The sequence below is a fragment of the Drosophila sulfurigaster genome, chromosome 2R, assembly GCF_023558435.1.
Source record: "Drosophila sulfurigaster albostrigata strain 15112-1811.04 chromosome 2R, ASM2355843v2, whole genome shotgun sequence".
Lineage (NCBI taxonomy): Eukaryota > Metazoa > Arthropoda > Insecta > Diptera > Drosophilidae > Drosophila > Drosophila sulfurigaster.
The window spans coordinates 18,755,108-18,767,873 of record NC_084882.1 but is presented as its reverse complement, the minus strand read 5'-3'; the positions used below and the strand labels follow the sequence as shown (position 1 = coordinate 18,767,873).

Below are 12,766 nucleotides of genomic sequence, written 5' to 3'. Positions count from 1 at the left end.
AGCCCAGCTGATTTGACATAATTCCCTGCTATTACTTTCTGTGCTGCCAACTCGTAGCAAAATTTCAAAATTCGAAACAATTGAAAAAATATACGTTACAATGTAGTAATTGAACAATACAAGCATGTGGCCGATACAACCGCTGTCCGTTGTCGAAATATTGCAAATAAACAATTATTTAGCCGCTGGCCAATGGACACTGCTAGACAGACGGGCAATGCACTTGGTGTGCTGTCTGGTCAGGGCGTTTTCGTCTATTTTCAACTGATAAGAGTCAATCATAATACACACAAATGATAAGCGCGTATATTGCGGCCGACTGAGCTTGTTGTTGCTACACATTGAACCATAGAAGGGTGAGCACGGGAATGACGACTGAGTCTAGATTGCTTATCAAAAAGCATTTGGTTTATTTGCCGATGGGGATTGGCTGAGAAAACAGTTGCTACTCCGACGGTTTAAAGTGCAGTCGCTCTTCAAAAAAATATAAAAATGGCTGCTATTGGAAAAATTGGATTCCTTGGCGGTGGCAACATGGCAAAGGCGCTGGCCAAAGGCTTTATTGCAGCAGGGTTAACGAAACCCAGCGGCGTTATTGCCAGCGTTCATCCCGCTGACAAGATATCACAGCAATCGTTCCAAGGACTGGGAATTGAAACCCTCGTGGAGAATGCACCCGTTGTGGAACAATCTAAGATTGTTTTCATCTCCGTCAAACCACAAGTGGTGCCCCAAGTTCTCTCCGAGATCAAAGACCTTAGCGCCAATAAGCTCTTCCTCTCGGTGGCCATGGGAATCACATTGGAAACACTGGAGTCCAGTTTATCCGCCGACTCTCGAGTTATACGCGTCATGCCAAATACGCCTGCGCTTGTCTGCTCCGGCTGTTCTGTGTTTGTGCGTGGCAAGCTGGCCAATGATGCAGATGCTCAGATCACAAAGCGCTTACTCGAAGCCGTTGGCACCTGCGAGCAGGTCGATGAATCCCAGTTGGATATTGTTACAGCACTAAGTGGCAGTGGACCTGCCTATGTTTTCGTGATGATCGAAGCCTTGGCTGATGGCGCTGTGCGCATGGGGATGCCCAGGGATATGGCCTATCGTCTGGCAGCACAAACCGTGCTTGGATCTGGGCATATGGTGCGTGAGTGCAACACGCATCCGGGGCAGCTGAAAGATAATGTCACAAGTCCAGCTGGTTCAACAGCAGCGGCTCTAAAACACCTTGAGCAATCGGGTAAGTGAATGAAGTCGATTGTATTGCATTTTTAATTGACAGTTGATTATCGCAGGCTTTCGGGCGGCGGTTGCCGGTGCGGTGGAAGCGGCAACGTTGCGCTGTCGCGAGATTTCCAGCAAGCCGACATAGACACAGACAATCTATATATATATATATGTACACATACGTTTGCTTTATAATAATAATAATAATTACACTTATCAACATGAGTTCAAAAACACATTTGAGTCTAGAATTTCTTGCGCTTCTTGGCGCGCGCCAGCTCATTGAGCTCGCCCTGCTGCATGGATGCCTCCTGGTAGATGCGCTTGACCTTCTCATGCCGCTCCTTGTCGCTGTAATGAAAAGAGTCAAATGTAAGAATATATTTACAACAACAGCTAACTTCGCTTACCTTTGCAGCTGCTGCTTGAGCTTGAGGTCCTGCACAAAGGCCGTGTCGCGACGTATTTCACGTATGGCGCCTTTCTTCTCGCGCTTGATCTTGTGCAGCAGTTTGGCACGCTCCTCCTTTTGCTTGGACATCTTGGGCCGCCGTTTGTCATCGTAGACGACCTCGAAGCGTGGCTCCAGCAAACGCAAAGCTTTCGGTTTTCTATCAGGTGGCGCCAACGGCTTCATTTTCTGCGTCGCAAGTCGCTCCAGCGCCTCCTTGGCCTCGGCATAATGCTGATGCACATGCTCCGCGTATGGTTCGAGCGACAGTCGCTCAAAAAGCGTCAGGAAAGGCGTTGCCAGACAACCGGCTCCAACGTGATCGCCAACCAGCTGCTCCATGCAGTGTTTAATTAGACGCAATGCAGTGTCTAAGGAACGTACTTTAAACTCTTCAGTGATCGTTTGCGTCACAAGGTCAGCGGCCTGCATTTGCTGTGTCGGAAGCGCTTTGCTCGTCTTGCTGGCTGAAATAGCTAACAGTTTACTGAAGGGTCCATCCCGCTCAAAGGGCGGCACAATTTCCAGCTGATCTTGTCCTTGCTTCTTAGGTATCGCCATGTGAACGATGCCCTGCAGAAAATTAAAGACACCCGGCAACAGACGCTTCGAACTGGAGCCGAACTCCAAGGCAATGCTGACAATAAACAGTCCCATGGCAATGTCTTCGCGAGTGCGAACTCTTGCCCGGGATAGAATGTGTTGCATAAAGATGAAGGTAGGCGTGGCGACCGGATGATGGAAGTCCGAGGTGGAATACAGATTCGAGACGATCTTAAAGTAGATGAGCGTTTCCAGTGATGGATAAACCTTTTGATTCTTACGATAGTCGCCGTACTTTTCTTTCAGAACATCTAGCAACGTGTTGGACATGCGTTCCGGATTAAGATGAGACAGATCATAGAGATGTGGCATCAGTAGTGCGACTAGCTGGAAATGTGGCACAATATCCTGCTCACTGGCATCCTCAAACATGTCCTTAATGTACTGCAGCAAAAAGGCAAACAGCTTGACAACATGCTCACGATTCACTCCATCGAGCTTGGGATCATTGCACTTGATTATGCGCTCCACAACAGTTGCCTGTTGGGTTGCCGTATATTTGGACAGAAGCTGGGTGAAGTCCTCGTATGTCTTGGGCATTTTTATGGTGAATGGTATGCTGGTGTCCATGGACGCTGCCGGTTGCGCTTTTGGTGTTTTGGCTTTCGGTTTATTTGCTCGCGGTGCCGCTGTTTGCTCGTCTTCGCTTTCGCTTTCCGACACTTTTAGATCGCTCATGTTGTCAACCTCAGAGTCGCTTTCTTCCTCCTCCTCTTCTTCGCCTTCATCATCATCATCATTTTCACTGTCGTCAGCTCCGTTCTCATCCTCCTGTTCAGCTGCCTGCTTCTTTTGACTGAGATGTGTGCCCAGATTGCCTTCCAAATCATAGGCTAGCGTATCATCGTCATCTTCCTCGCCTGCAACAAAGTAACCATCATCCAAATCGTCTGCGGAACGATGCGGAACTTGTACATTGGTTTCCTGTTCTTCGCCGTCGGCTTTCATACGACGTAAACGCTCGTTCTCCAGCTTCTCAAGACGCGCCGCCTCCTGTTTGGCCAGCTCTTCGGGTTTGATTAACTTGTCGGTGACGCTACCACGCGGTTCAAAGATCATCTCTTTTAGGAGCTTGTCGTAGGCATCTGGCGGCGGCTTCTCGCGCTGCTCATCCTCTGTGGCGGTGTTGACGAGCCCCAGCAACTGTTTGTAGTTGGCATCTAGCTTCTCGGTGAGGTCATAGACTTCATCTTTGTCCTTGGCTATTTCATTTTTACGTCGCTTCTGCTCACTGATCATTTCTTCAATAGCTGTCTGCCGATCCTGTGGCTTGTCTCCATCACCGCCGAAATGCGCCGCTGACGTAAACTCAGCTAAAAGGAGAAATTTTAAGGTTTAACTTAGTAATTTGATAATGGTAAGTAATGCTCACCATCCAGACGGTCGTTCTCGTCGTCCTCATCATCGGAACGTTCATCTCTGTACTGTTCAATCTCCTCGAGCGTTTGTCCACGATGCGTGAGCAGCTCATCGTCGTTTAGATTGAATTTTTCCGCCTTGTTTGACGCGCGAATCTGTGACAGCTTCTCGGACAAAAAGCGCGCATTCATCACAGACTCCGTGAGTTGATCTCCACTCAAATGCTTGCCAATGCGATGATCCACGAATTTGTTGGACTTGTCCTTGACCGCATATTGCTTGCCCAAGGTCTGCGTTCTTTTCTGCAAAGCCTTGGCCCGGGAAACACCTGGCATACCACGATCATGCTTGCAAATGCGGCCCAAGATTTTGAATTTCTCTTTATTTACGTGCACATCGAATGGATTTACACGTTTAGCGTTTTGAGCTGTTGCCGAGTCAAATGGATTGGAGCTCTTTACAGATTTCTTGGAGTATACCGCATCAGCGTTGGACTTTTTAGTCTTGAATCCCATTTTGTCTGCCGTCGAGTGAGAAATGCATGGAGCACAAAACGAAAACAAATGCAATACACGTGCGCTCTTGGTATCGATTACGTTTACACCGATATATTAAAGTAATCGATTTCGATATGAATAAATATATGAGTTCTTTAATTTTTTCTATTGTGCGCGTATTTACTTATTATGAAATAACTCAAATAGATTTAATTTTATATAGTTTTATTAATTAAAATCGTAACTGACCTACAATACTAATAAACGATAAGTGCTCCTCATCGATATGATTGCTTGAACTCGTGCATTGCTCAACAAATTCATCGTCTATATTTTTATCTTATCGATATGTATTTTACAACCCTAGTTGTAATATCATCCCTGTTCATATGTGTAAATTTTTCGCCGAAAACCGACAAACGTCTACAATTTGGTTATACTGTAATAGTGAAAAATATTGAAAATAATTAATAAAAGCATGTAATGTCGCAATTAGACGTAAGGCAATACTAATTTGCATATGAAGCTTGTGAAAAACAAACAATAATTGCCACGTACATCAAACTGCCTGCAATTGAAGAAAAGACTTCCCCATTGTGTGAGTGCGTGCGTGTGTGCGTGTGAAGAAGTCAAATATTTAATTTTTATGTAAAATCTACATAAGAACTAGTGGACACAACTTTCGTATCTTGAAACTTACAATATTGATTGTAAGATAGCAGTGCAATGAGCGCAACGCCACCAGATTTGTTGCACTTACCGGTGTCAACCGGGTCAGGCAAGGATAAGGAATCTAATGGTGGGGGCAATGATGATTACCGCAGCCGGGGTGGAGATAAAGAACGTTCGCGATCCAGAGATCGTGGCAGAGACAAGGATAAGGACAGAGAGCGAGAGAAAAAACGCAGGTATGTGAATTGAAATTGTGTGTCACAAGTAATCGCTGGTTTTGAACGATTTTGGTTATTTGCAGAGACCGTGATCGCAGCAGCAAGGATCGCGATAGTCGGCGACGCGATAGTCGCGAACGTGATAGAGATCGTGACCGGGATCGCGATCGTGACTCACGCTCGCATCGCAGTCGTTCGCGCAATCACGATGACTACGATAGGCGCAAGAAACGGTCACGCAGCAGGGATCGCGAACGTAGTCGACGAGATCGCGATCGCGATTCACGCTCAAGACGCAGCAGTTCACGCGGCGGCGGCAGCAGTCGCGATGATTACGATCGCAGTCGCAGGAGGCGCTCGAGTAGCCGCGGTTATGATCGGCGTCGCAACGAACGCAGTCATGAGTCAAGTCGCAATAGTCGGGAACGTAGCAGTCGGGAGCGCAGTAGCCGGGAACGCACTTATGTGAATCCCTTTGACACGTCCAACAATCGCAATTCACTTCATGAACAGGACTCTCGAATCCCTTCTCTATTTGAGCGGCACCAGCAGCAGCCGCAGCTGGATACCATAAGAGAGGAGAGTGCTGGAATTGGAGGACGCTTTGATCTCTCGCAGACCATCCATGAGCTGATGAACAATGTGAGTGGCAACAAGAGTTTTGCTGCCATGTTTAGCAGTCAGAATAGCAATGATTCAATGAGCAATGGACTTTCGGAGAATTCACGTAAGTATTTCACATAGATTACGAGATTAATTTCAATTCAATTTGATTTCATAATTGACTTTTTGCAGTGGATAGTGCTGCGGAACGTAAGCGCAAGAGGAAATCACGCTGGGGCGGCACCGAAAAGGACAAGACATTTATACCAGGCATGCCGACAATTCTGCCATCGACACTGGATCCGGCACAGCAGGAGGCCTACTTAGGTAACTTGGTTATAATCCTTGTTCAATTGTAGTTAGCATTAAACTAAGTTAGTTGCGTAAGTTTAGCTCTTAAGTCTAATGACATCAACTAATGAGCAAAAAACAAAAAGAAAACAGTACACAGCCACAAAATAGTCACGGGGAGATCACAGTAAGCGTAACCGTGTTATCCAACACATTTTAGAAGTCCCAAGTCAGACGGCCGGACGTTGCGAGTAAACGATACCAAACGAGTAAAACAAACAACAAATTGCACTGAGCAAACTATAATAATCTCTCGTTCTCTTTTTGAAGGGATTCCGGCGTGTGACACAAATAAGCGACACGAGTTCCAAACGGCTAGTTAATAAGATTATAACCTTATCTTATTGCCCCCACAAAATGAGAAATACATGAAAATACTAATGTAATCAACCCAAATCTAATAACTAAAACAAACAAATGCAATCGATAATAATGTAACATCTATTTAATTGTAATGCTCACAAATTTTCAGTTAGTTTAGGCATCGTCGTCTGTCGCAGTCGTAAAACGGAAAATACACAAATGTTGTAGAGAAAATACGTTTCGGTCTCCCCCCAAAATCCACAAGTTATTGATATAGCAACCAATGAACCAAATCCAACATATATAACTTTCTTTTTTTCTCTCTCCTACAAATATTAGCATTTTAACATATACTAATGTCGAGGTTACGCTCGATTTTCTTTCTTTTTTCTTTAACTCCTTGTAATTGCAGTTCAATTTCAAATCGAGGAGATCAGCCGTAAGCTGCGCACTGGCGATTTGGGCATCACACAGACACCGGAAGAAAGGTTTGAAAACTGTTTATTCTCACACAAGAACCACAGCAGCAAAACTTAAACAATATAATCTAAAATTGGGGCATCAGCAGAAGCGGATCTTCGATTGACGGAGAGATGATCAGCCAACTCCTGACTCCTGATGATTAATCGCATTTGTACAGGTTTTAAAATGCAGCATGTCATGCACAAAATGAAGCCATTTTCATTTCCTTATTTGTAATCTTACATTCACATGGTGTTGAACCATCATCAGTTAATGGAATGTTCTCTTTAGTTGCATCTTAATTATATTCAATTCTTTTCATTTTTGAAAAAGTCTTGTCGAAATTCCAACTTGATGCTGTTGATGGCAATGCTTGTGAATGATTTTTTTTTTAAATAACTATAATAACTATGCAAATTGAAATACTTTGCTGGGTGTAGGATGGGTTAAAGGTTATATACACAATCACACACTCCTATTTCATTGCACACACACTGGTCGGTAAAAGAGGGGCAATTTGTTGGGATATCTTAAAACTAAACTAACCGTATATTTTTTGCTTTGCCAGCATAATTAATCGATTAATTTGATTTGACAGACAACGTTTTAGATTGACTCCCACAAGAAGTGTAAGCGCGGCGTCTGGCATATTAATGCAATATCCTAATCCTAATCCGATTTTTTTGTTTACATTATAATGATGTCAATTTCTTCTCTTCCTCAAAGCCGTGAAAGAACGAGCGTCCAGTTCCCTAAAGAAACAAAAAAAAAGAAAAATAATTGCACATTTTACAGTTTTACAGAGTTAATCTATACAACTTTTACAGAAGGGTGTGCTCGAGAGCAACAACAGACCTGCCTGAAACAAAACTAATAATACATTACCCATATACAACATTCCAGAGATATAGAAAAATAATCGTATGTGTAGATGCAGCAGCAACAAAATCGATCAAACGAATTAATCAAAATTCTTCTTTTCTCAATTCACCAGCAAATTTAATTTAATCTAATCAATATATAGTACTTTGCCACTGCTGATGATGATTGTTGATTAATCAAATGATAATTTGCAAATTACAGGACATATACATAGATTTATATAAATATGATATTGTACATTATACGATATACGCTAATGTAGTAATTACAAATATAAGATCATTAAGTCTAGACAATTTTTGATTATGTTCCCATCGAACTTCCTTTGAATTGTCCATTTCAATAGCCATTCTTTTTCGGTTTTTTCTTTTGCTTATTCACAGGTCTCCATCTCCGGAACCAATCTATAGCTCTGATGGCAAGCGGTTGAACACACGCGAGTTTCGCTATCGCAAACGCCTGGAAGAACAGCGTCATCAGTTGATTGTCAAGATGCAGGCCGTTAATCCCGAGTTCAAGCCGCCAGCTGATTACAAGTAAGCTGAAATATTAACCAGCTAGTTCCCCAATTTAAACTAATACCTTATACCATTTTTAGGCCACCTGTGACTCGCGTCAGCGATAAGGTTTTGATACCACAAGAACAGCATCCAGATATTAATTTTGTGGGACTGTTGATTGGACCACGCGGCAATACGTTGAAGGCCATGGAAAAAGACACTGGCGCCAAGATTATCATACGCGGCAAAGGCTCTGTCAAGGAGGGCAAAGTGGGTCGCAAGGATGGCCAACCGTTGCCCGGTGAAGATGAGCCGCTGCATGCCTTTATCACTGCGCCCAATCCCGAGGCGGTGCGCAAGGCAGTGGACAAGATAAAAGACGTGATACGTCAGGGCATTGAGGTGCCCGAGGGTCACAATGATTTGCGTCGCATGCAGCTGCGTGAGCTGGCCCAGCTCAATGGCACATTGCGAGAGAACGACATACAGCGCTGCACCTGCGGCTCCACGGATCACAAGTCGTGGCAGTGCCCCGACAAACCGATAATCACCAACACCATTGTGTGCACCTCGTGCGGCGGCACTGGCCATTTGACCAAAGATTGTCGCAACAAGCGTCCAGGCTCCGGGGCACCGGGCATGGCTTGCGAGGATTCACAGGCCAAGATCGATGAGGAGTACATGAGTTTGATGGCCGAATTGGGCGAGGGACCACCGCCATCGGCGCCCAAACCCGAGGCACCAGCTGCACCTCAATTGCATCGTGCCAGCTACAGTATCTTCGACAAGAAGCCCACGCAAATGCAAGCCATACAATCGCCGCCCAACTCCACGTCGCGGGATCATCAACGCGACATGGGAGGTGGAGGTTGGGGTGCGCCACCGCCTGAGCATCACATGGGCATGGATCCTAGCATGGGTGGCATGGATCATGGAATGACTGGCATGGCACCATATGTGCCAGCTCCGCCAGTGGGTCAAGCGCCACCTCCGATGCCACCGCCACTGATGCCTTGGATGAGTGCACCACAGCCACCGCCACCGGCCTCGGAGCCCATGAATCCGCCTATACCGGGCACTTTGCCGCCTCTGATACCGCCGCCACCAGGCACAAGTGCACCACCGATGCCTCCATGGGCTGGTGGTTATCCTGGCTGGGGAGGCGGATATGCGCCGCCGCCACCTCCGCCCTGTGCACCGCCACCACCTGCAATAAGCTTGGCGCAGCCGCCACCACCGCCGCCGCCATCTAATTGATGATGCACACGCGCATCACAACTTTAGCATGCTTCACACACAATTAATTAATTGAATTAGCAGTCTTTGACCTTTGATTTACAAATCAGATCGGATCTATAACATACTATATAACTATGTAATTTGTATTTTACGCTTCATTAAAGGATTGACACCATCTTAAATTGCTTTTAGTATTTTTTTTATATTTGTGTGTCTTTATTGAAGAATGTGATTGTTTTTGGATGCTGTTCAGCCGTGTTTGCTGAAGTATTGCTTGGACTCGTCCACATCGGGCTTAATGGTGGCCGGGTTTGTCTTTGGATTCCAGTTAGCCGGGCACACTTCGCCGTGCTCCTCGACGAACTGGAAGGCCTTGATCAAACGCAGCACCTCATCCACGGAGCGACCGACGGGCAAATCATTGATCGAGTACTGACGCAAAATGCCCTTGGGATCAATGATGAATGTGCCGCGCAACGAGATGCCCTCCTTATCGAGGAGCACATCATAATCAGCAGATATCTTCTTGGTCAAATCGGAAAGCAGGGGATACTTGAGTTTTCCAACGCCTCCGTTTTTGCGATCCACATTGCACCAGGTGAGATGGCTGAAGTGCGAATCAACCGAGACGCCCACAACCTCAGCATTGATATCCTGGAACTCTTTAATGCGTTCGCTAAATGCAACAATTTCAGTTGGACACACAAAAGTGCTGCAAAGAGAAAATGCAGTTTAGTTTAGTATTTCAAGTGGAACTGAGCAATGCTTACAAGTCCAGGGGGTAGAAGAAGAGCACCAGATATTTGCCTCTGTAGTCCTCTAGTTTGATCTCCTGGAAATCGTTGCCGACCACAGCGAGACCTTTGAAATCAGGCGCCGGCTGTTGAACGCGCACTGCGCAAAGGGGAGCAGCTGAGGAGGCAAGAGCGAGAGAGTGATGTGAAATAATAGGTGGTCATATTCCTTCCCAACCCTTAGGTCTACTTACTCTGATGCAGCAGACGTGCGGCCTGCTTGTGTTGAGCAGCAATGCCTTTGCTTAGCAGCGATGCCTGAAATTAAAATGCAAATTGCATTTTTCTCAAATTACGTAATCACAGTGGAATGTTTTTGTATTATTTGGATTGCAGCCAAGGTGCAGCACTTACATTGCGTAGCAGTGAACGTCCAATGAATGACATGATTTATTTTTGGTTACTATTTTCAATTTGTATCTTAGATTTTACACAAAATTTATAACCGCTTTGCACCAAGTCGTTAACCCTTGGCGAACGATAAGTGGCAACGAAACCGGCAATACAACAACTAAAAAGTGACAATACAAAAACAAAACAAATGACAAGAAGCTGCGTGACCGCAAACTGCTTTTCAAAATTTGCTTGAATAATACCAGATAAAGTTTATAATATGCTTTTAACGGTCACACTGGGTAAAAGCTATTTTGAGCAGGTTGGCAGCTGCAGCGAAAAACGAAACTTTGAACCGTTGGTTAATTTAAATGCTGCCATATTAAAAATGTATATATAAATGAGCAATGCGTTCGTTTTGTATCGTTTTCAAAGTGTTTGCCGCGTGTTTTAAGATGCACAGATCAGCAAACAGATAACTGTTTTTACAGCATGTGTGTATGTACGTGTGTGTAAACAAAGTCCTATTTTCTGGGCCAAAGATAATGGAAAGTGTAGCAAAATATTTATCACGCACTCCGCACGCCGCACAATGGTAATGAGCTATAAAACATATGAATGTATGTATGCGTACATGCATTCATGCTTTGTTTTGCTTTTCTTAATCTAGTAATGCCCAAAAGCGGCTCAGGCTCAGCACATACACACACTCGCGAGCACAATACACAATGCGAATCACAATGCGTAAAATAATGGAGAGTTTTGCTTTTCTTTGGTTTGTGCGGTGGCAACAGTAACGACTACTGCACATTCTTTGAGAAACAATGCCAGACGGCCTGTCGTACTTGATCTTCATACTTTTGCCGCTTTTCTCTGTGTTTTCTACAATGGATTATTTGGCCAGAAGCTGTAAGCAAAATGTTGGCAAAACACTGTGCCGAAGTCTACACTCGATGATCGTTGACATTTCTAAGTTTCGCCAGCTCCATTGCGCCATTTGCCACAATTAGACACAATTCCCAAAATGGCGGAGAAACCACACTCATGCTATCTCTCTCTCTGTTTCGCAGCTTTAGTGGATGCTCCCAATGCGCTCATTTCCAGGCTTTTTACACTTTCCACTTTTCCACTATAATTTCGGGGCTAATTACGTGCCCATCTATTTTGGTTGTCTCCACGTCCATCTGCGCGGGGGGTGGGAGCTAAGTAATTGTCGGGAGTGCGCAACATTTTTATGTGTGTGTGTGTGTATGTGTATGCTTGCGGTTATTCAGCAACTGTGATTATGGCATTCCCAGAATTTGAGGCGAAAATGCCGAGAGTGCTGCACTAATTCAGGCTGCTTAGCCGCAGCAGAGACTGTTGGACTGTGTTTAGCAATTAAAGCGCACGTCGCTTTGTCTATGCAGTCCGATGATCGGCACACGCCAGCGTGGCCAGCATGGCTAACAACGTGGCTAAAACAATTCACGACCCGCCCCGTTGGATTTGCGCAGATTTACATAATTTAAACAAATAGCACTTGAAGTGCTTTGTAAGGATCTCCGTTCACACGGCTCGGCTCAGGTGCCGCTCAGTCTCTCTCTTTCTCTAGAGGAGGAGGATCTGTTATCCTTTGTCACACGGATGCCGTCATATTAGCACAAATCTGCTTACCTTTGTTGTTGAGTTTCGAGTGCCGAGATTGGCCCAGATTCGCCTAGATCTCACTATGTTTTGCCCTCGTTCTCGTGCTCTTGATTTGTGACAATTGTCACAATGCACTCGAGGCTTAGGCTCGAGGTGAGAGCCTCTCTAGCACCTTCTTCTTCTGCCGCAATCTGCGTAATCCCGATGCAAATCTTGCTAATGTGATTCGTATCAAGAGTGTCACACAGGCCACGCACAGTTTGTGTATCTGCAATGCCAACTGCACTTCGTATCTGTATCTTTATCTGTTTTATGTAGCTGTATCTGTATCTCTGTCTGTGTCTTTGGCTTGCTGTTCTTTTAACACTTTGCTGCTGTAACTCGAGCTCTCGCCTGGTTAATTAATAGAACGTCTTGTTATCCTTTGTTGTCCTTTCACAGCTCGCAAATAAAGTATCGCATTATTTGTTGGCTGTCGGCATTTCCGATTCTTCTCGATTTCTCCCCGCCGCTTCCCACGTTGTGTAATTCTACTTTTGGCAAAATGGTTTTTGTCTGCCCGGCAACTGTCGATAAATTATCATTTCATCTGCAATTTATTTGATTGCAAAATGCTATTAAGCCTACAATGCAATTATTGCGCTCT

General features: G+C 45.0%; 4 protein-coding genes and 1 long non-coding RNA gene across 6 annotated transcripts; 3 read left to right on the top strand and 2 right to left on the bottom strand.

The window, feature by feature from the left end:
* The first annotated feature begins 29 nt into the window (after positions 1 to 29).
* On the top strand, positions 30 to 1,462 carry LOC133839246 (pyrroline-5-carboxylate reductase 3). The gene is made up of 2 exons (XM_062270654.1): positions 30 to 1,237; positions 1,293 to 1,462. The coding sequence occupies exons 1-2, from the start codon at positions 493 to 495 to the stop codon at positions 1,367 to 1,369; spliced, it is 822 nt and encodes a 273-aa protein (XP_062126638.1). The 5' UTR covers positions 30 to 492; the 3' UTR covers positions 1,370 to 1,462.
* LOC133839243 (nucleolar protein 14 homolog) lies at positions 1,049 to 4,195 on the bottom strand. The gene is made up of 3 exons (XM_062270650.1): positions 3,651 to 4,195; positions 1,635 to 3,591; positions 1,049 to 1,575 (listed from the first exon to the last, which is right to left on the bottom strand). Exons 1-3 carry the CDS (start codon positions 4,150 to 4,152, stop codon positions 1,470 to 1,472), a joined length of 2,565 nt encoding a protein of 854 aa, XP_062126634.1. The 5' UTR covers positions 4,153 to 4,195; the 3' UTR covers positions 1,049 to 1,469.
* A 329-nt stretch (positions 4,196 to 4,524) lies between these two features.
* LOC133839244 (splicing factor 1) lies at positions 4,525 to 9,793 on the top strand. Of its 2 annotated transcripts, XM_062270651.1 has the most exons (6): positions 4,525 to 5,042; positions 5,108 to 5,751; positions 5,820 to 5,954; positions 6,694 to 6,769; positions 8,009 to 8,161; positions 8,224 to 9,793. In XM_062270651.1, the coding sequence occupies exons 1-6, from the start codon at positions 4,861 to 4,863 to the stop codon at positions 9,380 to 9,382; spliced, it is 2,349 nt and encodes a 782-aa protein (XP_062126635.1). In that variant the 5' UTR covers positions 4,525 to 4,860; the 3' UTR covers positions 9,383 to 9,793. The 2 variants fall into 2 exon arrangements, with proteins under 2 accessions (XP_062126635.1, XP_062126636.1); XM_062270652.1 differs by lacking the exons at positions 4,525 to 5,042; positions 5,108 to 5,751; positions 6,694 to 6,769.
* Positions 5,961 to 6,329, top strand: LOC133839249 (uncharacterized). The gene is made up of 2 exons (XR_009894082.1): positions 5,961 to 6,187; positions 6,249 to 6,329. It is a non-coding gene; the product is annotated as an uncharacterized LOC133839249 (long non-coding RNA).
* On the bottom strand, positions 9,597 to 10,683 carry LOC133839248 (peroxiredoxin-2). The gene is made up of 4 exons (XM_062270655.1): positions 10,513 to 10,683; positions 10,353 to 10,416; positions 10,135 to 10,276; positions 9,597 to 10,076 (listed from the first exon to the last, which is right to left on the bottom strand). Exons 1-4 carry the CDS (start codon positions 10,543 to 10,545, stop codon positions 9,614 to 9,616), a joined length of 702 nt encoding a protein of 233 aa, XP_062126639.1. The 5' UTR covers positions 10,546 to 10,683; the 3' UTR covers positions 9,597 to 9,613.
* Positions 10,684 to 12,766: the final 2,083 nt, after the last annotated feature.